The sequence below is a fragment of the Colletes gigas genome, unplaced genomic scaffold (assembly GCF_013123115.1).
Source record: "Colletes gigas isolate AHSC1104 unplaced genomic scaffold, ASM1312311v1 Colletes_gigas_Sc00028, whole genome shotgun sequence".
NCBI lineage: Eukaryota > Metazoa > Arthropoda > Insecta > Hymenoptera > Colletidae > Colletes > Colletes gigas.
Window position 1 is genome coordinate 71,017 of NW_025106657.1, and position 27,668 is coordinate 98,684.

At 32.8% G+C, this 27,668-nt stretch overlaps 2 protein-coding genes across 5 annotated transcripts; one reads left to right on the forward strand and one right to left on the reverse strand.

Annotated features, from left to right (window-relative positions):
• Positions 1-1,089: 1,089 nt before the first annotated feature.
• LOC122401821 (putative fatty acyl-CoA reductase CG5065) lies at positions 1,090-25,903 on the forward strand. Of its 4 annotated transcripts, none has more exons than XM_043404201.1 (9): positions 1,090-1,192; positions 16,978-17,262; positions 17,807-18,123; positions 18,346-18,593; positions 20,791-20,980; positions 21,105-21,290; positions 21,352-21,612; positions 21,702-21,793; positions 24,866-25,903. In XM_043404201.1, the coding sequence occupies exons 2-8, from the start codon at positions 17,005-17,007 to the stop codon at positions 21,778-21,780; spliced, it is 1,539 nt and encodes a 512-aa protein (XP_043260136.1). In that variant the 5' UTR covers positions 1,090-1,192; positions 16,978-17,004; the 3' UTR covers positions 21,781-21,793; positions 24,866-25,903. The 4 variants fall into 4 exon arrangements, with proteins under 4 accessions (XP_043260136.1, XP_043260134.1, XP_043260135.1 ...); XM_043404199.1 differs by lacking the exon at positions 24,866-25,903 and adding an exon at positions 24,117-24,486; XM_043404200.1 differs by lacking the exon at positions 24,866-25,903 and adding an exon at positions 22,115-22,585.
• Positions 5,837-6,805, reverse strand: LOC122401785. The gene has a single exon (XM_043404141.1). The coding sequence runs from the start codon at positions 6,803-6,805 to the stop codon at positions 5,837-5,839; it is 969 nt and encodes a 322-aa protein (XP_043260076.1).
• Positions 25,904-27,668: the final 1,765 nt, after the last annotated feature.

Sequence of the window (27,668 nt, forward strand, 5' to 3'; positions counted from 1 at the left end):
CCTGTCGATTTTTCTTAGAAATTCGTTTTTCATTTTTCATAAATTTGTTTCACGCTGTACGTAAATATTGTCTAATACTTTTTTGTAGGTATCCATAAACTCTACTTCCATACTAAATTTCAATGAGATACGTTCACTATTATAGAAATTATGGCCGTTTGAAAATTGGACCATTTTTATGGGGTTTTTCTCACTTTACGGGGTTAAGGAACGACTTTTCGAATATTTTTGGAACATCTGCTAATTCTCCACTAAAATACGCGTTGTTTGCCGTTTGAAACATTAAAATCGTCCAATGCGTTCAGGAGCTATGATATTTTAAAGATTCGCATGCAGGGAAGCATTTCTGGCCTCACATTAGATTTTAGGTAAGGAATTTTTTTCTCGAAAATGCGTAGGAATTCGGGGTATATGTAATCACCAAAAATGATTGTAATTGATCTACGCCACCAAAAATAATTTTTTCAGAATGATTTGAAATTTTGTAATTTAATTTTTTTTTCCTCGAAAATTTTAGGGACCTTTCTGAATTTTTTTCTCGAAAATGGTTAGGATTTCGGGGGTAGATCTATTCACCAAAAATGCTTGTAAGTGACTCCCGTAACTAAATATAATTTTTTTAGAACGATTTGAAATTTTTTAATAACTTTTTAATGAAGCCTCAGTCAAGAAATTTATATTCTTGATTTTCGTCTTATTTTGGCCTCTAGAATCTCCCATTAAAATTTTTCCCAGGGGTGGCCGAACACCCTGTATAACAACCTTTATTACTAATAACTTATTTTGTAACAATCGATATTTTTACACTTATTAATACATTGTTAACTATAATTGTTTGAACTCTTTTTTTATAGAATTATAGAAGTCACCATTTAACAACCGTTATCTCTAATAACTTATTTTGTAATAATCGAGATTTGTACAGTTATTAATGCATTATTGAAATATTTTGATTGTCTAAATTGCATGTTTATCATATGTCTATCGCGCAAGAGATGGACGGGGCGAACTTTAGATTTATGCATCAGTAGTAGGGGCAATCGTATTAACCGGCAAAAGGTATTTAGGAGAGTACGATGCTGGGTCTTATACCAGTTGTGCTTGAAAGGTGCCGCGGAACCAAGTCTGGCAACATCGTTCATACGTTAAATTCGCTCTCTCCGACAAGGGATACCAACAGGACTAGTAACGGGTAAGCACGAATTATCGACTTCCTGATTTCCCCCCTCCAAGTATAGAAATTTTTATTTTTAGTTTTTAACACGTTAGCGATTAACTAATCACACTTTGTTTTCTTGGTTCTCTTTCGCATTCTTAATAATGAATTTTAATTTTCTAACGATTTGAGCGTTCGTGCTTTTCTCAATATACTTTTAATCGACGGTTCGTTAGTTCACTAAAATTGTTATTTTTAATATCTTATGGTGTATGTTATCGTTTAATGCCTAATGGCGAAGATTTCGTACTTTGATGTTTACCTCCGTTACCTCGGTTCAAGAACCGAATCTTATTTTAATGGGTACTGAATTTTCATTGTAACCTTTCCAAATTGTACATTTTAATCGACCTTCCTACTTGTCCACTTGAAATATTTGTTTTATTAATTATGCTTCTAATAATTTTCTCAGCCGTTGATGGAGAAGAATTGAATCGTATTTTGTTCTCATCTTTTCCCTCGTTTAAAATCTCGTTTAAATCTCGAATTAATATTGCGTTCTGTAAGAAGTGCTTTTTTATTTTAAAAAGTCAATCATTATTTAATCAGTAGTTGACATAAAATATAGAGAATGTTTTTGAGATCTCGTTATAAATTTTATTTTGAATTTATTTATTGCGACCAGTCCCTTCGCAGTATATAATAATACGTGCAGAATTTGTTTTGTTGTTAGAAAATATTAACAGCGTATTTTATCTTGCTTAGATTAGCATGTCACTAAGTAATGCTACATACTACTTTAAAGTATTTAAATACAGCTGATAATTCGTTGTTGTATACTTAAAGTTAGGAATGTTAGGCATAGTTAGGAATGAGTATAAATATATTTAACATAGCATTAACCTAAAAGAAATGTAATTTACACTGTGTAAATCGAAACATTGTTTTTAAAACGAAGCTTAACGACAGAATTACTTTTAATATCTTTAAAAATTGATTTGGAACTCCAAAGAACTTCTGCTTATGTGGGGTTCTGCTTATTGATGTTTATCTTATTGAAACTTAAAATTTTGAGAGCTTTTATAAACATATATTTCTAATTTACTTAATTTGAATTATGGATAACTTGATAAACATATAACAACAATGAACCCATTGCTTGTTAAACATATAATCTTGTAAAGAATTATTACGTGCAATTTTTGTCTAAACATACATTTTCTTATTTTTAATCAGATAAATGTCATTGTTTTATATTTTTACTCAGTTTCCAAAGCTTAATGGGAGTTCGCTGAATTCTCAAATTTGCCTCAGCCTCCAGTCTGTTGCGATATTATTTTTTATCATAGAAAAAATTTCTATTACGAAAAAGAATGGTTTAAATTTCCTGATTACGTTTTGATTATTAAAGAAAATTTTTTCTTAATGTGTATTTAACACAATTATGTCCAAATAGCTGAATAGATTTCAATAAAACTATATTTGTGTTATGATTTTGAGAAAATATAGGTAATTCTTTTTTTATATGTTCGTTATTTGTATAAATTCTAACACATGTTTAAAATAAATCTTAGAGAGAATTAAATTTAATAAAAAGATTTTCGTTCCTTTTTTATTTGAACGCCTTTCATTAATAAATATTGTTTCGTTCAAATAACTATTTTCTTCAATTAAAATGGTGTTAAGATGATATGTTTGAAAATATTATGACATATTCGTTCTTGTTTATTTAAATTGTTGATTTTCAGCTTGTTAAGGACTAGTGCAGCTTCTACTTAATAAATTATTTTAAACTAGCAATTGGATGAGAATGAGCATTTGCGTGCTTATATTAAAAAGAATAGAACAACCAATAAAAATTATCTTAGTTTAAAAACGTATTAACAATCATCTTCCAATGATTTTGAAGAAATAATCTTTCAACTATATCTCATTTTTATTTCAACTTCTTGACATTATTCTAAAGTACTCATGACGAAGAAACAGCTACAAAAATACTGTGAAACATTTCGAATAAAAGAAGTCTTTAAAGATTCTTCGCTATAACCGGATATTGGTGGTCCAGAGTACCGTTGCCATACTTGTACATCGTACGTTAGTTCTATTTCGAACGGTGAAATAGCTGAAACTCGAATAAAGTTAAGATTTGGAAGTTGGGAGAAATTTAAATCGCGCGTTGTGACACCGAAATTAACTTTTACCATCGAACGTCATAGATTCGTACTAACCAATCTAAAAAGAATTATGCTCGAGACAATCTGAACGTTTCTCGCGTATGCCGCGATATTTCGTTTGTATAATTTATTCGGGTATTTTGACTGCACGAAACGCGAGAATGAGATGCTGAGGATCGTCGATCGGTCTTTTTCCTCTTTGCATTTCGTTCTCGAAATAATACGAACGGGTTACATAAACTGGAGAAACTTTCATCGTCCGCTCGTCGACCTTCATCTGTATTTACTTAGTGAAATTCGGCGGACCGGTTCCACGAAAATGTGACCCGATCAACGGACCCGCGGAAGATTGTATTAGCGTAAAGAAGCCACGTGAATGGAACGGGTCCATCGGAGAGAAGAAGGAAAGGAAAAAGTTTTGCGCTGAGAGGCATTATGAAATCTGGCACACGTCTTTCTATAGTGAACACGGAAGAACTTTCTTCAGCAGCATTCACGCAATGTAGCTGCACTTCTATTAACTCAGTGCCGCGCGTTGATATCTCCGAGCGACCGTTTACGCGTCAAAACAAAGTGAAACCAAAAAACTGGTTCGCGCGCAATGGCGGCGTCGATGTACTCTCCCCGAGCGAACGAAATACTCGCATTCGAATTACGTTGACAAAAGAAATTCGTACGGTTCTCAACATGTAAATATAATGGAAAGTAATTCTTTATTCAAGAATGAATTTTCTATTCTAACTTATAACCTATTCTCATATTTCAAACAAATTCATAGTTTCTCATTCGTGAAAATCCCCCCAAAAAACTAATCACGAGCTATTTAATAGCCTCTTAATAGGAATCAAAGGAATTTTACAGAGAGAGGAACAGATGATAAACAATTTTTATTTTACACGAAGATACCACTTTTGGTACATGCGTTTTTTGATTACGTCCTTTCCATACATTTTACATAAATTTGATTTACAGCTTGTTGTTCCTTTTTTTATTTCATTTATAACAAAGTTATAAAATAAATCTGATATTCAAACTTATTTCTTACTATTCATGGTTAAATATGTGCTTTTAAGATTTGATCTGAAGTTGCATTTACTTTTTGGCCAGCCCAACATAACGAGTCGAACTTATTTTCGAAACTACTTTGCAAACCGGAATCTTATCATCCGTCCAGTATTTTCCTATTCGTAAGTTTCAGGTCATTGCCGTGAATTTTACTTTCTATAATATATATAGAAATGTATGTAAACAGTTAAAGAGATGAATTTACATGGTAAAATACGAGGTTCGTTCAATGAGTAACGAGGTAAATGACTGAGGCTGAAATATTTATTTAATATTCATGCACTTGTCACTGTAATTAGCTTTTTCATGCCTGTAATAAAAAATTCTTCATCTTGCTATCGAAGCCACTATTGCATATTCATTTCCGTTTCTTCGTTAATTCGCTTCCTGAAATACGACTAACTTTAGTTCAAATCTGAAAAACACATTATTATGTGTAACGAAACAATTTGAAGATTCGATTTCTTTTATAAATTCGGTGTAATGTTGTTTTGTAAAAGGAAACAACGATAATATAAGTATAAATTTAAAAGACGGTTAAATGTTTTTAAAAATGAAAGTATTGTACAATTTGCTTCTCTCTCTGCAAAATAAGAGGCTATTAAAAACACGTAACTAATCCTTTACAAGTAAAGAGATGGATTTTTATCAGCGAATGAATTATGAAATTGTACAAAATATAGAAATAGGCTGTAAGTTGGAACGTACAACCCATTATTGAGCAAAGAAATTACTTTCCTCGATAGTTAAAAGTTTCCACGTGCAAAGTCTTGCTTACGTAAGTCGAAAGAAATTGCAACGTTTTCGTCGCATATCGCGCGAAGATCATTAAAGCGAACGAATTAAACGCTTCAACGTTAATTTAAATTCTCGGACGCGAAACAAAAACTTGAAAGCTGCTGCAATTTGCATACAATTAAGGTAAGCGAATTCAGCTAAGATTAATTTGTAACGTTTCTGGGCGCGCATCTTTCTGCAAGAGGAGAGTAGGCAGAACAGTAATTTAATCTGCGGAACAGGTGGTTCCAACGTATTCAATTATGATGTTACGTTTAAAACGGAACTACATTGAACTGGAAATTATTTACGTTATTACGGGCGCCCATATTTGGAATGCATAAACTTGTCTCTTTCGTAACAGCGTTTCATTAACTCTGATTATCCGTTAGACTATAATTAACACGTTGACTGCCCGTTTTCTGTATTTAATATGTTTATACCCTTGACGTACTTTCACTAGATAACTAGAAGTAGTCAATGGTTCAGTGGAATTATATTCAGTGAAATTATAATAATCAAACAATCATACTTGAATTGCATACAAATGTCTAATGGATGTTCGACTGATATTCATTTTTCATTTTATTGAGCGTTTTAGGTCACATGCACCTTTTAGGTTATTAGTGACCACAGTTGGGTTACTTAGTGGGGCTAATCATATTTAGAGCAATTGGTATACATTGATGTCTTTTAAGAAGTTTAAAACTTTTCTGCAGGAATCTGTTTCTCGTAAGATCGTTAGTGAGTTTTGTAACTTGTGTTGGATCCTCTTCATATTGTATTTAGGGCAGATTGTCAAGATGTGTTCAATACTATTTCGTACGTTACAGGTGTCGCAGGAATTTGGTTCGGTTTTTGTGATAAGGTATGAGTGTGTCCAGTTCGAGTGTCCTATTCTTAGTCGGGTTATTTTCACTTGGTCTTTTCTATTTAGTAGTAGCGCCGGATTGAAGTCATGTATATTATTTCGAACTTTATGTAGCTTAGTTGGTCTGCTATTTCTCCATTCTTCATTCCACACTTCCGTTTGCGCCTTGGTGCAATGCTTTTGGATGTCTTGATGAGTTGCCTGTTCACATTTCGTTATAGCTGTACTGGAGCTAGCCAGTTTTGCTGCTGTATCAGCCTTTTCATTACCTTCAATACCAATATGGGAGGGAATCCAGGAATATAACACTTCTCTTTTGTCTCGCTTAAGTGTTTCATTTAATTCAATAATGTTTTGGATTACAGTGTTGTTTGTTTCCAAATTTTGTAGGGCGAGTAGGACGCTTTTAGAATCAGTTAGAATGATGGATTTATTGTGTGTTGTTTCTTCTATGTACTTCAAGGCTTGTAGAACAGCTAACGCTTCACTAGTGAATATTGTGAATGTTTCCGGGAGCCTGAATAGGATCTCATGTTCGGGAGTGCATACCGCACATCCAGTCCCCTGTCCTGATTTTGAAGCATCAGTGAAAATTTGCGTATGGTACGGGTATTCATTCGATAATTCAGTATATAGACTTTTGAGAACGTTTGGGTTAATTTGTTTGCCTGCTTTCAGAATTTTATCGAGTATGCAAGGAGGATCTATCGTCCATGGTGGAATTTGATACTGTATTCTTGATATGATTTTTGGTGTATCCATATTTAGTTCTTGCCAGTATGTTTTGACTCTACTATTTAACGGTTCCGGAAGTTTGGGTTTTTCCTTAAATTCATTGAAATGGGCGATGTTAGTTAATTTCTCGTAGATAGGATTTGAAGGTTACTGTTCAAGAATTAGGCATAAAACAAAAAGTGAAGGAATGTGACGAAATAATGTACATTGTTTTTCAAAATTCTATCTTTCATCTAACGGTATATAAAATAGAATAGCTTTAGAGCAATCGTTAGTAATATTACAATTTTTATGTGACTAGAGGAGTTAAACAGTTTGGCAAGTGAAATAATTAATAAAGTTAAATTCAGTGTTCAAATTTTTATGTTTTTTGTTACAGAAGAAATTGATTATTATATATTTTTATTGCAGATTTTTCATAAAAATGAAAATATTATTTTTGATTAATTCATCGGCAATATAAATGATGTCTTCTTCATCAGCTGTATGCGAGGTCCCGTCATTCGATTAGTTCTCAAGTTTGTATAGTAATCATGTTTATTAATTTATTTCTCTGTTAATTTATTTTACTTTAATTTTGATAAGATGCCACTAAAAAATTTACCACTTCTTACTGCGTTTGAATTACATATGTATATTATTTGCTAATTTCACTTATGTAGTATCAGAACCCATTCCTTGTTATGTGTATCATATTACATAAAATGCTTCAGTTTTAAATACATATTTCATTAGTCGAGTGCCATAAATGCAGGGCTAGGGGAAAATAGTAAATAAAATGTAAATGTTTTTATTCTCTCATGTGTGTAGTTACATATGGAAATAAATATTCATTAAAATATAGGAAAATAATATTTCACGGAATAGTGCTTAGAATAATGGTATTGCAACTAATAGTATTCCAAATAAGAAGTCTTTTTTCTTTTTATAGTGTCATGTACTTTTATCGATAGCATAAGACCTTTATTACTGATTTACTTTGTTTGCTTTAAACAGAGCACACTCTTCGAACGTACTGTCTTTTAATAAATTTTGTTTAGGTGTTAATATTCGCCGTGCAAAACAAAATAAACATTCCACAGGCACAGAGAACGTACATGATATAGTTTTATAAGACATGTATGTAAACATATATACCTCCGTTCATGCTAATGTTATAAATATTTGCAAGAAATATTTACTAGGAATAGGAGTTATTTTCTATATTTAAATCCGAGTGTAAGTGGTAAATAGTATTTTCTCATGACTTAAACATTTAACGAAATGGTATTTACTTATGCAAATATTTCAATGTTTACTACTTTATATAGAATTATTTCAAATTTCCCCCAGTCCTGCATAAATGCGAGCGTTGGGATACTCTCGTGTACGAGTGTACATAATGGCCTACCCCGATCGTCACAATTTGCTATACTTCGTCGCCCATAACATTGGTTGTGCAAGTTGCTGTTTTCGTCGTCGGTGAGCCGAGCATGCGCGGAATCCCCGGCTCGTCGGACAACACAGTCTTTAGTAAGCACGGGTTGATCTATGTTGAAATACGCGCAAATTCCTTTCGTGGAGGAACGATTTTAGAAAACGAGGAAAAAGGAGAGGGAACGAAAAACGGAAAGGTGGCTGTGAGTCGTGCGCGAGAAAGGGGCGGAGGTCGAGTATGTACAAGTGACCGTAAAAAAAACGCACGCGGTGATGTACGGGGGTAGGTAACCCCGAATTCGCGAATTCCGAAGATTACGTGTCTCGCGAAAATTCACACGTGTTGACCTAGACTGCGATCGATAACAGGTGATTCTCGACGATTTCGAAGGCTCGCAGGAGACAGAAACAGGAGCTGTCCACGTACTGCTTTGCGCCGTCGAGTCGGACAGAGTGAGTCCTTCGAAAGAAATACTTTCCTTCCCTCTTTTATCCGACATTCACTTTAGATGGGATGATTTTTCACGAAAGACGAACATTTTATAGACCCTTTTGACTACTTTTGTTTGTCAATTATATTTTCGTTTGTGCATCAACGTTTCACGATGTCAAACGTATTTTAAGTGCGCTGGTTAACAAATTGTAGAAAATAGTTTGTATTCTTTACGACTAAGCCATCTTCTTATTTATTTACGCATACTGAGATAGAAAATAATAGAAACAGAAATTATTTGGCACTGGTTTGATGTGGGACATGATTTATTTAATTCCAGTGTAGTAGATTAAAGTGTGAGTTTTGTTACGTGGAGTTTCCATGAGTTATATGGATTTTCATGACTTCCTTGACCATCACAGATTATAAAATCGTACAAAATAATGAAGCTGAAAATGAAAATATTTGCATGCGTTTAAGTCTGCGTATTGTCGTTTACGGTTAGTTTCCAATAACAGCCTGCTAAAATTGTAAATCAGGTAAAAGTTCGTCAAAATTACTATTTTTAGTTTGTGTTTTAGAAAAATTAGAGCAAATAGTTTAATTTGAACATTTCTCTTCGTAATTAGTGTTATAATGGGATTGGAATTTGACTTTTATCTTCGTAATTGGTGTTATAGTTGTATAATCGCTTCAGTGAAGAATTTGCTGTTGATCAGTATAATTTATAATAATTTGATTTCCAATCCACTGTATTTGCGGTGTTTTTACTTTTACGATTTTCTAATTTCTTTAATTCGGTTTTGTTTTATATTACTCGTGACATGCTCGTTCCAATTGGTCGGTCATTGGAATAATTGAGACGAAAAGGAAACAGTTTATTAGATTCCTATTTCACTTTCAGTCTCACAGTATCGTGAGAGTAAATTGCTAGTTTTCAAACTCAGAAGTGACAAGTGCACGAACTTGAGCACTCCAGAAAGAAACCAAAGGCAACCTGTTACTTAGACGTTTGTTTACGTAGGCACTCTACTTACGTAGGCATTTTAGTTTATGTAGGCACTCTAAAATTGTACTCGATTCTTCCCTGCAAACGAATTTGATTGTTCGAGTACAGAATATTACAGAAACAGATTTTTTACTCAAGCTGCAAGTCGTCTTGTTCCCGATCGCTCAAAGTTAAATGTATTTGGAGAGTTATGTTTACAAAAACTATCGGATATGTAATTTTCAACTAATATGTAAGAGGTTGTTTTCTGAGAAATTAATATCGATATCGACATCAATTTATTTTTTTGTAAATTCGTGTTGGGTGCGACAAATTTTTTTAGAGGCGATTAATACGGGAGTAGAAAAGGCCCACTGATTTTAATAAAAAGTGGTATACCTTCATTATTATTTGGATCGTTATTACCAAATTGAGTAACATTTACTTTAACGGTTTTTTCGTATTATGTATAGTTCAAGAATTATGACGAAAAATTAAAATTGATTTTACAAATACGTTTAGAGGCAAGTATTCTAAAGTAGGTACTTGGATTATTAAATTAGTAAGTATGTATAATATATATTATCGAACATTTATACAGTATGTATAAACTAAATCGAAGAAATATGTATACTGATATAAAGCTATTAAAAAATTAAATACGATTCTTAAACTACTCTTTCCAATGTCTAGTATCATTCTTTTAAAAATAGAATTACAGCATTTTAATTAAGAGAGACAAATGAGTTATAATACTTTAAACTTTTGAGTTGATGCTAGTAGGAGCTATAGTCATACATCTACTGAATATTAACCTAAAATTTTAAGCCAATTGGTCAAGTAGATTTTGAGATATCATGGACATTGTTCTGGTAAACCTACTTTCGAGAAAAACGCTTTTGAAGTTTTGTATCTTTATAACAATGACGTTGATCCTTACGTCTTTCTAACAACCATAACTTCATTAATTTTAAAAGTTCAGGTATAAGGTTTTGCAAATATATTTTCCAATCTATATTCTTTAAGAAAATGCATTAAAAATTCGATTTTTTCGATGGTTCATACTAGAATACCCCCTTAAGGAAAATCAAATTTTAAACAAAGATTACGTTGATGTAATAACACGGCCAACTCAATCTCTCTATGGAAATTCTTGCGAAGAAAGGAGTAAATAGAACACATTATCCAATGTAAATAAATTATATGAAATTATTTAAAAGATAAGTAAAAGCAAAGATGGAGTACAATTCCAATTAATTGTCTCGAATTAAGATCTTTCTTTACTTCTGAAATGCTTCTTCTAAACCGCGTCCTCTACAAAATGAATTAACTATAAAAAAAAATATAGTTCGTCTGATTAATTGTAATATAATCTCCTTCCAACTTACCCAGGCAGGTGGATCTACAAAAAGGAGATTATACTATACATGATCAGACATAACCCCTCATTTCTGCACATGATCGAACACGAGTCTTCTGCTCCAATTTTGAATGACCAGTTTGAGTCTGCGTTTTGATTGTTCCTGTCAAATGTCTGTTAAACATTGCGTACATTGAAGAACAAAAACATGCATTCTGTATATGTATAATGTACGAGGATCAAATGACTACTGCTGAAATATTTTTTCTTTTATTAAGCATTTGAAACCATACAAACAGGTTTATGTGCTTTACAATGGTAACAAAAAGACAGTACAATACAACGACATTCTTAAATTTGTAATTTACATTTTTTCATGAAGGAGGAAATAATTTTACAAGCCTTTATCTTGGGTTTGCAAATAAACAGATCAATGCTCATTAGCAATGTTAAACTTAAAGCTATCTATCTCTTTGATACTGAAATATTCTATTTTAAATAAGCGTTATAATTGTCTTACTTTGCAATATAATCTTTTGTTACATTTATGCATTCATCCCATCGCTGTACTAGCTTTTCTATGCAGGTAGAAAAAATTCTTTATCTTGCTGTCGAAGCCATTGTTGATAAAGAAATGTAATAGGTCAAGGTCTAGACAATATAGCGGATATGGCGGAATTTCTCAGCCTAGTTTTACGATGGTCAAGCATTAAGGTGCTGTACGAAGGCCAGTGTTATTTTGCAGAAAAGTCACTCCTTTTCTCTGTAAATTTCTTTATTTTCCCCCTATCGTAGGTTTCGTAGGAAAAATTGTGCTTTCGTAATTTCACAAGGTCCTGAGATCCTTTTACACTATGCTTTGTTGCTTTGATTCCAATTCATAGTGATGAATCCAAGTCTCGTCACAGGTCATAATTCTTTCCAAAGATTCGTTTTTTTCGATCAAATAACGTTCCTTAAGCTCCCCGTACGCACGAAATCGAGTTTCTTGCACAGGTTTTATGGACGTTCATCTTACCGTAAATAATGGTACAAGCGATACTAATGCTTACGTTACACTTGTCAACGATTTGTTCGACTGTAATTCACCTGTCACTTGCAATAAGCTCATTAATGCTACCAGAGCCGGAGGGGAAACCTCGATTGGAGTTACTGGACGTTCCATATCGATAATCCTTGTTCCGCCACTTTGAAACTCATTAATTCGCTAATAAAAATTTACACGTTTCGTGTCATTTCTACCATATTTTTACGGCAATCTACCGTAAATTTCATCAAGCTTAACGTCCTTAACCATAAAAAATTGTGTAACTGTGTACCTTTCAAAAGGACCTTCTATGACTATACGAATAAAAGAAGTTACAATATCGAAATAATTGACAATCGATCGACACGTTCACGACAGGGATTCCAATTAATAATTCTAAAAATATAGGAATCCTCATTTTATTATTATCTGAACCAGAGTGTTTGTCCATTTATTTGCACGGTTGCATACGAGGCTTATAGAAAATCCCAATTTTAGGAAACTTGATTCGACTCGAGTCAAGAAAAGAATTTAAAAGCAGTCCACCGATTCTCTTGTACATAACGTGTGTACACCGAATATAGGTTGTAGAATGGAAGACCGATCGATATCTAGAATGTCCAACTACGCGCCGATCAATTCTTCCAGAAAGTATTACATATTCGTATTAGTCACAAATGGCTGATGGTGACGCAGAGTCACGCAATTATATTTCTTCCTGCACCTATTTGTAATTTAAATACCTCTCGTTAAAGATTAGCAAGTTAATTATTATTTTGATGGATCAGTAATACAGATGCAAATTGTGTAATTTTCGAGTGTTTATTAATTCGAGTCGAGTTGTTATACCAACGCTGTTAATGACCACTACATATGTTGTAGAACATTGTCAACCTCAACAGTATCTCCTTTAACTCATTTGCATCATGCGGAAAATGATAAATACTCTCCTATCACTAAATTCTTTGTATTCAATTCAAATACAAATATTTGAAAAAATATTACGAATTTAATACTTCAGTGATTTGTCTCAATAATTGTCGTCAGTGATGCAAATGGTTTAAAAAAAGGTACTTATAGATATTTGAAACTTTTAAATAATCTATGATTTAGTACTGTTCAATAAATCGTACAGAATTCCTCATTTTGAGATAAAATGGTCACATAATTCCATACTTCTTAATCTATACACCCATAAGGGGTGAGTATAAATGTGGAAATTGTTTTTGGAATGATATTGGTACAGATCTAGTATTAAAATATTCAAATGGTATATTTTGATGTAAAATTTTGTGCTCATAGTATCTTAGTTAGGTCAGCGTATTTGTTCAAAGTGCCATTATGAATCGCTTGATATTTTTGTTCATTATAATCAAACCTTTATAACTCCAAACAAGTTTTATTTTGTTTTACGTGGTCCGAATTCAAAAATGCATTTTTAAAACGTATATAATAATACGTCTATAGATTATGATCCCAAGATTAATTTCAAGTAAAGCTTGAAAAATAATTCTGTAAAATATTTTATCATTAAAATTAAACGAACATAAAGCCAGAAAATTTTTTTTTTAATAAATATGTTACTCATTTCTGTCACTAATTTCGATGTCAGGTTTAATGAAAATGAAATTGATAAAATCGAGAAAATTAGCGTTTGATTCGAACAGTGGTGCAGCGGAACAAACTGCGAAGAAATGGAACTGTTCTGCTAGAGTCAGAACATACGATAATTTTAACGTAGGTATAGTTTCAAATGAAGCATGTGTGAGTGATTATAGCTGTATATTCTTGAAAATGCTTAAAGTAAATCGATGAAAGACTACGAAGACGATAGTGGCGGTAAATTCTTAGATGATGGCTGTTCGAAAGTGCATTAAAGTTTACTGCATTTTATCGACGTTATATACGTATTCATGAACTATAATATAAATAATAAGAAATGCAATCATGACTTTGAGAACGGCGATGTATTTTTCTCTGTAAAAATTCTCATTACGATTGTTTTTGCGGTTCATTTCAGATGTTCGTTTATGCTGCAATAAAAATTAATGGTATCCTATACTGTTATATATACAATTATTTAACTATTGTTATTGTAATAAAACGTGTTTTGTTTACGGTGAATTTGATTTGGGAATATTTGGAATTAGAAGTACTGTGCCAGTTTACATTCTTTTGTATACATTAATTCTGTTCCTTGGGACTGTGAGAATATATCGAGAAATTCTCTACAAAATTGATCGTTACAGATTAATAAAAATGAATTCTCTTACAAAAGTAAAAGATAAAAATCGAGAAAGGATAAAAGCGTCCATAAGTTCTAAAAGTCCATTTTATTGGTTTGTGCAACTGTGTCTTCATCGAGACCCTAATTGGACTAATTGGTTGATTGAGACTGGCTCATTATGTTATTTATAATTTTAAGGAGCGGTGTTTCGTTGATTAGAAACCAATTTTCTATCTTATGCATCTAAAATAAACCGTAAGATACGATCGAACTTTTACGCAGTAAAGTTTACACGATATGGTAAACTGAACGTTCATAGGTAGATTATGTAATCGATCGTTGCAGTAAATCCTTGATGTCGTTTAATGGCCATAACTTCTAAGCTATCCTTGTAGCAAGCAATCCGTTTAGCGAAAGACGATTTTCACTTAAAGCTGCGAGGAAAGTGACACCCGTCCGCTTTATGTACAGCTTCGCTCTTCTGGGACAAGGCTATCCAATGGTATAATCTCCTAAACCTTCTTTTCATTGACATAAGTTGATTTTTTAATTAAACATTTTGAATACTTGTATGCAACGAATGTCAACTATTTACTTGCAATATTCAAGGTGTTCAACCACTCCTGGGAAAAATTGTAATGGGAGATTCCAGAGGATAAAATAAGACGAAAATCAAGAGTACCAATTTGTTCATGAAGGCTTCGTTAAAAAGATATTAACGTTTAAAGTTCCGAACATACTGAATTTTTTTCTTGAAAGTGCGTAGAATCTCGGGGGTATGTGTATTCACCAAAACTGGTTGTATTTGACCCTAGAACCTAGAAATAATTTTTTTAGAACGATTCGAAACTTTTTTTTTCGACGAAAAATTTAGGTAACCCCCGTCGATTTTTCTTAGAAATTCGTTTTTCATTTTTAGTAATTTTGTTTGACGCCCTACAGAAAAGTTATCCAATACTTTTTTGTAGGTACCCATGAGCCCTACTACAGAAAAAAGTTTCATTAAAATATATTCACTATTGCAAGAATTATGGCTGTTTGAAAATTGGACCATTTTTATGGAGTTTTTCTAATTTTACAGAGTCAAGGAACAACTTTCTCAATATTGTTAGAATTTCTACATATTCTCCACCAAAATACGCATTGTTTGCCGTTTGAAACATTAAAATCGTCCAATCCATTCAGAAGCTATGACGTTTTAATTTCAGGGAACTATTTATGGCCAGAAATTAAATTTTCGGTAAAGAATTTTTTTCTCAAAAATGCGTAAGATTTCGGGGATATGTGTAATGACCAAAAATGATTGTAATCGACCCGTGCTATCGAAAATAATTTTTTTAAAACGATTTGACAAATTTTTTTTTTGCCGAAAAACAGCACATTCTCGAATTTTTTTCTCGAAAGTGGGTAGGTATTTGAAGGTATGTGTATTCAGCAAAAATAATTGTAATTGACCCCTGCAACCGAAAATAATTTTTTCAGAATGTTTTGAAATTTTTTAATAACTTTTTAACGAAGCCTCAGTCAAGAAATTAATATTTTTGATTTTCGTCATATTTTGGCCTCCAGAAACTTCGATTAAAATTTTTCCCAGGGATGGCCGAACACCCTGTATATTGTAAACTACACACGTTCGTTTTTAACATATATCCCACATCCTGAACTACATCTTCAGTTACTCAATTTCGAAGAGAAAATTTAACGATAAAACTAATCTTCTGGGATTATTTGGGGATTACTTGTAATTTCTGTATGTTTTAATAGAATTACCTACTTTGTTGAATGTATAAACTAGAAAGAAATTCTATTCTACTACTTCTTTTAAACAAAATAAATTTTGTATAACCGAGTGTATATTTAAATTGAACACAATGTGTCGTATAATAGAAAAGTTCACCTATAGAGAGAAACTTTAATTGTATCGAAGATCGTTATAAACAAGACTCATACTATGACAACGACAGACGTTTAACAATTCGTTAATATCGATCTTTGATAAAGAGGGAAGCCAAATGTCATGTTAGCAGAACAAAGCTTAGAAAATGTTTCATTGCAAATCATTTGTTCCTTTCTTATTTAAAACACAAACCGTAAGTGAAAAATCCAGTACCCTTAAACGAAACTTCAGTCGTCATTTATTCAACTTATTACGTTTGACGAGGTTCAAATTTTACCTCGTGTACCCATTATGGTATCCAGCATTTATAATTCCCTGTAATAATATTCCTAGCATCCTCGTGTGCTTCGTTTTGGTCCACAATGTCAGTATAGAAAATTGTTTCAAGCTGTTCGTACGAAATCGATTGATGAATCGTCTTCGAAGGCAGTTGGTAGTTCATCGACTTAAATTCAATTCATTGATCAGAGACTTTAATTCCCACAAATTCAGAAATAATTTGCGATGGAAGTTTCTAAGCGAGAAAAAATATACGAAGATACAGTCTTTCATATTTGTATATTAGTTTAATGCTAAAACTATATAGACCTAATATTTAAATATTTATAAAATGTTGAATTTAAAAATATCCGGTCGATAAAACAGGGAACATTCTTTACGTGAAACGTGCGATCATTAAAATATTACAAACACAAGTAATACAAAAAGGCCAATCAAACGCAACTGTATTTTGTATTCGCCAAGGGAGCTCGGTAAAATTATATTTTACAAAACTTTAACCAACAGTACAAACAACAGTTTGTTTCCTCGTTTGCTACCCAGCTGTTACGCACCTTGCTTCTCTTTTACAGATTTTCGTAATCGCCAGTTAGCGCTGAATGTCCTCCAATATGGCCAGCATAAATGCACAAACAATGTTGGACGAGAACGATGAAACATACAAAAACGGAAACTCGATCGATGCGTTCTTCACCGATTCAGTGGTTCTATTGACCGGGGCGACCGGTTTCTTGGGGAAAGCTCTTCTCGAAAAGCTGCTACGCTCGTGTCCACATCTATCCTCGATCTATATACTGCTACGCCCGAAAAAGGGAAAAACGATCGAACAACGATTCAGGGAGATGCAAAAAGATCCCGTACGTAATTCACGATTCCTACCGATCGCTCAGAAATCCAAACAGCCCGGAGTATTCATCCGTAATCATTGTAATCGTCGAAGCGATTGATGGTATTAGAAAGTGTTTTAGATCGACGTTGAAGGGTTTCAACGGGAATGTACATAGGGTAGACGTGATTTCTTTATAGGTGAAAGCGTGTCACAAAATTAAAAGATATTACTTTATTATACAGAACGAATATATGTACAGATATTCCCCGTATAATCCAAACAAAGGATTTTTTGGGGAAATGTCATCACCATCTGATCTTTCCTTTCGATCTCGACCAGAAAAATTTTGATATTTTCATTTGTTTACGTTTGCTTGAGAAATGTTATAAATTTCGTTGTATGGAGCCATGCATTTCAGAGTTCCAATTGCTCGGTTAAGTGTATGCTTTTTAGGGTTCAGCCATCTGAATTAATTTCGTTCATATTTAAGAACTGGAACCGACACCATGAGAGTTTTTAATCCACGTTTTGAGATTCCATGGTCAAATCTGAGACAAGCCGCGTGTTTGCAGGTTTTCGGCAGACTCCGAGTGGTGAACCCTAACGCAATTAATAAAGTACGCCCTGTGAAGGGCGATGTATCATTACCATACTTGGGTCTCTCGCCAGAGGACAGAATTATGTTAACGCAGAGGGTCAACATAGTATTTCACAGCGCAGCCACCGTGAGATTCGACGAACCGTTGAAAGTGGCCGTTAATTTAAATACAAAGGGCACGGACCATGTCATAGATCTGTGCAAGGATATGACAAATCTAGTTAGCATCGTCTACGTTAGCACAGCTTACAGTAACGCGAATCGACACGAGATCAATGAATCAATTTATACGTAAGCATATGTTTCTTTTCGTGGATTTATACCGACGATTAGGCACCATTAGAATTTCTATAAATTATCAATTGACATTATATTATTGCTACGTTCACGTTGTGCTTCTCGTGAATTTCTGTTCGTCTTTGCTACGTTATAACGAATCAAAGTTTGCGTTATTGATTTATACTGCGATTACATTCTAATAGAAATTCTCATATAGTATTAATGATATCGCAGCACAAGGTTGAAACTATCCACGGTAATCGATATGTGCGACAGTCTCGACGATAAGACGTTGAACACCCTCGAGAAAAGTATTTTAGAGGGCCATCCAAATACGTACACGTTTACAAAGAATTTAGCAGAACAAGTAATATGGACAAAGGCAGTGAACTTACCAATATCGATAGTGAGACCTAGTATAGTTGGCGCCGCTCAGAAAGAACCATTTCCAGGCTGGTTGGACAAATGTACTGGACTATCAGGTATACTACATTTTAAAATCACACGATATAAATAATTTATTTCTGATAATGTACGAAACTAGTGGAATTATTATCAAATATTTAAATATGGGTAATCAGGGTGAAGGACACAGTTCTGTCACCCCAAACTGTTTTCTTTAAAATACCTACTCCTTACAAAGTTATACACAACAGAAATCTGCCGTACAATTATAAATGCAATTAATATAATGAAAAGGCAGCACTTAATTTTTTTTTTTAAATAATACAAAATTTTAATTTGATAGAAGAGTGAAAACAATGACTTTTTTACTTGCAATAAGGAAACTATTATGCAGGGTGTTCGGCCAACCCTGGGAAAAATTTTAATGGGGAATTCTAGAGGCCAAAATAAGACGAAAATCAAGAATACTAATTTGTTTATGGAGGCTTCGTTAAAAAGTTATTAACGTTTGAAGTTCCGACCGTACTGAATTTTTTTCTCGAAAGTGAGTAGAATTTCGGGGGTAGATCTAATCACCAAAAATTATTGTAATGGACCCCTGCAAATGATAATAATTTTTCCAGAACGATTTGAAATTTTTTAATTTTATCGAAAAATTTCACAACCTCTCGAATTTTTTTCTCGAAAGTGGGTAGAATTTCGGGGGTAGATCTAATCACCAAAAATTATTGTAATAGACCCCCGCAAATGATAATAATTTTTCAGAACGATTTGAAATTTCTTTTTGTCGATTTTTTTTAAACACTCGGTTTTTATTTTTAATAAATTTGTTTGACGCTGTACGTAAATATTGTCTAATACTTTATTGAAGATACCCATGAGCTCTACTTTCATACTAAATTTCAATGAGATACCTTTACTATTGCCGAAGTTATGGCCGTTTGAAAATAGGACCATTTTTATGGGGTTTTTCTCACTTTACGGGGTCAAGGAACAACTTTTCGAATATTTTTGAAATTACTACATATTCTTCACCAAAATACGCGTTATTTGCCGTTTGAAACATTAAAATCCTCCGATCCGTTCAGAAGTTATCACATTTTAAAGATTCGCATGAGGGAAGCATTTCTGGTCTCACATTAGATTTTCGGTAAAGAATTTTTTTCACGGAAGTGAGTAGAATTTCAGGGTATGTCTATTCACCAAAAATACTTGTAATTGACTCCTGTAACTAAATATAATTTTTTTAGAACGATTTGACAAATTTTTGTTTGCCAAAAAACAGCACTTTCTCGAGTTTTTTCTCGAAAATGGGTAGAATTTTGGAGGTATGTGTATTCACCAAAAGTGATTGTAATTCACCACTGCAACCAAAAATATTTTTTTCAGAATGATTTGAAATTTTTTAATAACATTTTAATAAAGCCTCAGTCAAATAATTTATATTCTTGATTTTCGTCTTATTTTGGCCTCTAGAATCTCCCATTAAAATTTTTCCCAGGGGTGGCCGAACATCCTGTATCTATTAAAGTAAAGACTTTAATATAATATGTATTATTATAGTAAATGAGTTATGAAGTTATTCTATAGTTTTCTTTTAATATTAATATATGAGTTGTGTAATTATACAGTGGTCGAAATAAGTATAGATTCACTATTCGCAATCGTATGTTTTTTGCTTCTATTTCTATGAACAACTTCTTCAAAAATTTGTAAAAAATCATAGTATTAGTAAAGCTAAACAACTTTAGGTTCAAGGTACTATTTTAAAAGAATGCTGTTAATTCTGATGTATTTTTCTTGAAATTAATGTAGAACTATAATTTCCAAATACTTTTTAAATTTGGTTGAACCTTCATAGCATAATGGACTGCAGGAAACGTTTAACTGAGTCAAATCAAGTAATTGTTTTAAAAAATATGAATTAAACTAATCTATATTATATGGTTACTTATCTCAAAAATGTATAATTATAGTAAATAAAATAAAAAACGTTGATTAAAGGGCACCTTTATATTATTAAATATCAATAAATCTGATATTAATAAGATGAACCTATCATTATTTTAGCCACTGTATTTATAGAACTTGAAACTGTTAAATTGACGAATTTCGTAAGCCTAATATAAAAAGACTCAACATTAGGAAAAACGAAATAATCATTTGGAACTAAGATTAGCTAATTGAAATATTACTGAATGTATAAATCTCTACTGTGTAATTTAGCATTTGCTTAAGAATGCCTTCTAAATCAAATCCATTCGAATATTGCAGGTGTGATATTGGAAGTTGCCAGAGGTACTGTCAGATTAATTAAGTGTAACGCGAAACTTGCTATTGATATAGTGCCAGTCGATTATGTAATCGACACGATAATATGTGCGTCGTGGCACAGTACAATACAACAGAATAATAATAAGTCCATTAAGGTTTACAATTGTACCAGTAGTGCGGGCTGTTTGAGGTAAACACGCAGAGAATAATATTTCTAACAATGAAATTTTCCAGACGATTGCTTTTAATCTTTAACCGTAATGTGCATAAGCAACTATTATGATTTTGTAAACATTGCTACTCTGTCACGATAGATGGGGATTCCTGGCGCAGCTTATTGAGAAATACGCCATAGAGTCGCCATCGAAATACATAGTATGGTATCCAGGCGTGATGACGAGCACGAACACTTTTATGTACAAATTTATAACGATTACGCTGCATTTCTTCCCGGCGATCGTTGTGGATTTAGTTTCGAGGCTTTTGGGCAACAAACCCTTGTAAGTGTCGGAATCGTGCAACGAATGCATCGAACAATTTTAATAACGAGCGTCGTTCCAGAATGATGAAAGCGGCCAAGCGTTACGACCGGACAACATCAGCCGCTCAATATTTCGGCATGAACGAATGGAAATTTCATAGAAACAACATGGGCGATTTGACGAAGAAAGTGAAAACGTTGAAGGACTCTAGTAATTTCATCACAGATACGGATAATCTTGATTGGAACACGTATATTCATACATACGTGCTAGGAGTTAGAAAGTATATTTTGAACGAGAACATCGACAGTTCGAGTACATTTCGAAAACGATTATTAATGTACGTATGGTGACCCTGCGTCGTTGTTACGATTAACAAAAGAAAAAAAGTTATGCTTGTTGATTTAATAAGAACTATGGTGATTTCAGATTGTACTGGATACATCGACTCACTCAAGTGTCGAGCATAGTCACGTTAGTGGCAATGATAAAATGTATCAGCTACTGACCACGACCATACGGTAATTTTATTTCCTCCATTAGACTAAACAAAGGTGTTAATAATTCACGGAACAGAGAATTACCTACCGTTTCATCCTGATAATTCACGTATACTGTTTTGTATCATCTCTAATAGCTAATGTTGCTAATTATAATAAATACCTTGCCGTAACTTGCCTATCGATATTCTACACTTAGTCGAAAAAGTCTCCGTACATCTTACGCGAGCTGCTGTAACAGATTAGCAGTTCGATTTAATTCCTCACGAGCAGACTTTATTTTTGTATATTTGCTTACAATTGAAACATTTTAATACCAGTTGTTCATTTTGACTTACGTAGGGTCAGTTGCCCTAATATGGAATATGTTCCTAATTTGGAACACCGCAATATAAAAAAATTGTGATTTTGCCATTTGTTGCCGATAAATCGATTACGATTGTCATTATGTGCCCGAATTTCAAAACAACACTTGTTCGTAAAAAAATATTGAAGAAGATATCACTGTCTGAGTTTTGCAAGGTGAACTTTGACCTAATATTATACATGATAAGGTAAGTGCATCAGCTTTGTGGTAGCTCGATTATTTCTTCAAATATAAATATAATTATATATATTTATATTAATATATAACGGTTTAGAAAATGTTTACTTTTTTTTTACTGAGGTCCTCATTTTCCATATTAACCTTATAGTGCTCGTAATATGAAATACTATGTTTAAATAAAATCAAGAATATCAATTTCTTGACTGAGGTTTCGTTAAAAAGTTATTACAAAATTAAATTAAAAAATATCTAATCACTCTGGAAAAATTATTTTCTGTTGCAGGGGTCAATTACAATCATTTTTAGTGAATACACATACCCCCGAAATCCTATCCACTTTAGAGAAAAAAATTCAGTAGTTAGACAAATTTTTCGGAGAAAAAAAAAATTTTTAATTGTTCTGGAAAAATTATTTTCGGTTGCGGGGGTCAATTTCAACCATTTTTGGTCAATAGACATACCCACGAATTCCTACCCATTTTCGAGATAAAAATTCGTCTGTGATCGCAGATTGCTGTTCTACAGCCGGAACTTTAAAAATTAATAACTTTTTAACGAAGCTTCGATCAACAAATTAGTATTCTTGATTTTCGTCTTATTTTGGCCTCTAGAATCTCCCATTAAAATTTTCCCCAGGGGTGGTTGAATACCCTATACACCCTAAATACATTATTCCATATTTCGAGCACTATGAGCCTAATATGGAAAATGAGGACCTCAGTAAAAAAAAAGTAAACATTTCCTAAACCGTTATTATATTTTAAATTTGACTGTTACCAGTCAAGAGGACATAAAGTTTCCTATAGATTCATAAAATTTAAGTTTTTATAAAAGTTCTGCAAGCAAGTGAAACGTATATACAGGGTGTTCGGCCACCTCTAGCAAAAGTTTTAATGAGCGATAGTAGAGGCCAAAATAAGACGAAAATCAAGAATACCAATTTGTTGATGGAAGCTTCGTTAAAAAGTTATTAACGTTTAAAGTGCCGCCCTCACTGAATTTTTTTCTCGAAAATGCGCAAGATTTCGGGGGTATGTCTATTCACCAAAAATGACTGTAATTGAACCCTACAACCGAAAATAATTTTTCCACAACGATTTGCAATTTTTTAATTTTCTCGAATAATTTCACACCTTCTCTATTTTTTTTCTCGAAAGTGGGCAGGATTTCGTGAGTATGTCTAATGACAAAAACTGATTGTAATTGACCCCCGCAACCGAAAATAATTTTTCCACAACGATTTGCAATTTTTTTTCTCCGTTGAAAAATTTAGGCACCTAATTGGATTTTCAGTAAGGAATTTTTTTCTCGAAAGTGCGTACAATTTCGGAGGTATGTGTAATGATAAAAAATGATTGTAATTGATCCCCGCAACCGAAAATAATTTTTTTAGAACGATTTGAAAAATTTTTTTTCGCCGAAAAATTTCAGCACCTACTCGATTTTTTTTCTCGAAAGTGGATAGGATTTCGGAGGTATGTGTACTCACCAAAAATGATTGTAGTTGACCCCCGCAACCGAAAATAATTTTTCCACAACGATTTGAAATTTTTGAATTTAATTGTTAATAACTTTTTAACGAAGCTTCCATCAACAAATTAGTATTCTTGATTTTCGTCTTATTTTGGCCTCTACTATCGCTCATTAAAATTTTTGCTAGAGGTGGCCGAACACCCTGTATAAAGAACAATATTCCATATTAGGGCAACTGACCCTATTCTGAAATCTTTACTATCGTGTACGGAGACTTTTTTACTGACCAGATCGATTTTGATGAAACTCTATTTTATCTTAAAGGTGGATGTTTATATTTAGAGGGTGAGATTGCCCTTCAAATTCTATTTTACTATAATGAATATTTCTTGTACAGCGTAATTCTTCTTGCCGGAAATTAGTCAATACAGAAAACAAAACGAAACTCCCAACATCTTTTTCAATTTTCCATATTTATTGTCTGTACTGATTAATAAATACTTGATAGGAAGTAATCATTCGTATTATTATTAACTGAATTATTGATGGCTAACATATCCAAATTTAATGTTAAAGAACGTGATTGATAGCGTATTATGGATGTACGACCCTTGGAGGAACAATATGGCGTGTATGGTGTGACAAAGTCACATAAATAGTAGTGGATGCTGGGTAATGAAATTTTCAAGACCGAAAGATTTCGAATTACTTCAAACGTTGTTTGAATTCAGACCGTCTTCAAAGTATTAATTGGTTTTAATTGGTCTTGATGTCGTGGTCATTCTTAAATTTCTTAATTTTGAAACTTTTAATAAACCTTAAACGTTTTACGAAATAAATAAATTCATTTATAAACTTAAGAATGAAATTACTTTTCATTAATTTTTTTTTTTTAAGAAGAATGTATCTAAAATATTAGGTCTGGGATAGGTCAGCTGAGATCCAATACACGAAAATCTAAAAACTTTTATATTTCTTATTGTATCATGAGAATATTATGAATGGGTTGAACGTAATTTGTATAATATCAAAAACAATCCGAATACTGTCGTATTTGCTTTTATCTTCACCAGGATACTCATCACACTGAGGGATATAAAAATTTTTAACTGGGGTTTTAACCCTTTGTCGTCCAAAAAATGTTTAATATTTTATACCCTATGACTTGTGTATCTATCCTTATTGTAACAACGAGAAGCTAATTCGCAATAATATATTTGATACGAATGAAGCAATAATCTACAATAATATGTTTTACCATTGTTTGCAATTTAATATTAATACGATATCTTTTGAAACATTATCAAACGCGTAACTCAGGCTTCCTTTTACATGTTTCATGTTTAAAGCGCGTTTCTCATATTTTTCCTAGCATTTCACGATCGAGGCTTACAACCTTCGTCTTTTTCTTGCAAATGTGGACTAATTATATTCAAGCTTTCATCTAAAAGTTGTTAACACGAATCGACCTACTCTTCTCTTAACTGTATTATATTACAAACACTGATTAAATGATTATTAGATGTTTGCGCCAAAATATTACAAGATATATTCGTACATAACAGAAGTCAGAAAATTTAAGACCGCAAAGGATTAAATCCACAGCTGCTGGCCGCATGACTAGACCTGAGGAAACGTGGAGAATCTCCCAAGTGCTTTGATCGTTTATGACCAAAAAAAGTGTGCAACGAAACAATGCAACGCTCCCCGTCCACATTAATTCAGTTAAATATCGTATAATTCTTTTGACGTAACGACGAAAAAACGACAAATGACCGATCGAATCCGTTGCATATCTTTGAATTTGATACGCAATTGGGATACGATTCGAGAATATACATCAAATGGATACTGGGCTTAAGGAGGTATTCTAGTGGCATATACTCATCTGTTAATATTTGTTTATAAAAAAAATATAAAATATTGTGCAGTACAAATTTCAGATTTTGTTTATACATGTTTCGAGAGTAAATATAATTTTTTTCATTTGAAAAAAGGTGAAACCAACATGTCCGTCATTTTGGATCTCCTGTTCATTTAAATTGGAAATACACAATAGATATTTCTGATTGATATGAGTGTGGTTATAGCAGGAGCCAGAAGAAAAGGAAAATGGCAATTCTCTGAAGTTTGATTGTCGATTTTTTTTAATTTACATAGCTGAAAACTACAAAAGGAATTTTGAAATAATTCTGGTTTGAGCTATAGCCTTATGTTCACTATGTTCACTGAATATGCATGTAACATTTGGAGACATCATGGATACCGTTTTAAAAAACGTGTTTAAAGTTTTGTGCCCCTATAATAATAATGGTGGCTGTCACGTTCTTTAAACAGCTATAATTTCATTATTTTTAGGAATTTGAGCAGAAGCTTTAAAAATATAGTTTCAAAATTAAGAAAATTAAGAAAACAATTCTGATTTTTTTAAAGTTTCACACTGGAATACCCTCTTAAGCGACTCCACCAGTGGACAGCACTGTGTGTAGTGTGTGATACGATAATGTTGCACGAGCTTTATTTGTGACGTGACACTGCGAGAAATCTGAATGGAGGAAATAATAAGGGGAATTACCTATCTTTATCAATATACATAGAATAATCTTAAATGGTTATAAACGCTTTTATCAACGAAGCATTTGTACAATTTATATTTGTATGACTTTAATGTAAAGTAAACAAAAATATGTCAGCGCAAGACATGCCCTACAAAAGTGCTTATGTGAATATATCTTTACAGATCACCAAAAAAAATGAAGTAAAATTTAGAGTGACAAGTTTCACGGATCATGTAATTTTTACCGGACGTATAGTGAAAATTTTAAAATTTCTACGATCATGTATTATTATAGCGAATTATATATTTTAAATATTAATACACGCTGTGTAAATCGAAGAAATAAATATCTTTTTTTTAATTGCATTTGTGTACTGTGTAGAAATATACTGCAAGGTAGTGCAAAAAAAAAAAAAAAAATTGCTCCATTATTTTTGACGTCAAGAATACGAAAAAAAACGCTTTATACTATTTTGGTTGACGATATATTTTAATGAAAGCCAATTTCGAAAGAAATTCGAAAGTCCAATATATTTTATTGTTCTATTATAATTCATCTTCTTAATACATTAATTAAACTATCGTTAATTTAAAACTAAACTATGTGTTTATTATAGATAATTGATTTTGACCTTAAAAAGTGTTTAATAATAGTGAAGGTAGTCAAACGGTATGATGGAAATAATCTCTCAGTGCCTTGGGGCAACCAATTGATTTCCAATCTGTCTGTTTTACGTCCTTTTGTGTACTTTGCAACGATCAAACCGCAAGGTTTGGTGACAACTACTTACCTGGGGTTCGTTAACGTAACTAACTCTTCGAATTTCTAGAGAAAGAAGATTTCTAGAGAAAGAAGACGTCTCTTTCAAGATAAGGAGTCAGACAAACGTCGAAATGAAAGATGTTCATATGTATTTATCTATTCTTCCTAGAAGATAAAAAAGAAAAACGTACGAACGTCTGCACCAGGCCTAAAAGAGCCAATTTTTAGAATCGACACGTCTATTATCGGTACTTGCACGACCAAGTATCGTTTCATGATTGTATTGGAACAGTCAAACAGTGCGACAATAAGAGTGATTCGATCATCTTATTTTAAAGGAGGATCGATGCTCTAGGATTGACCTCTACCCTCCTTGACTTCGTGGTTCCCACGAGGAAAAATCCTTAGAACCGAGTCCTGCCCTTGTGTGTTTTTGTTGCAACATCTGCCAGCCACTTGAAGAAGATGGTGACGCATCGAAAAGCGATGGAGTTTGCTTATCGTCATTTCTGCCATTGTTGCAGCTCGATCACCCGCTACACAAGATTTTTTTTAT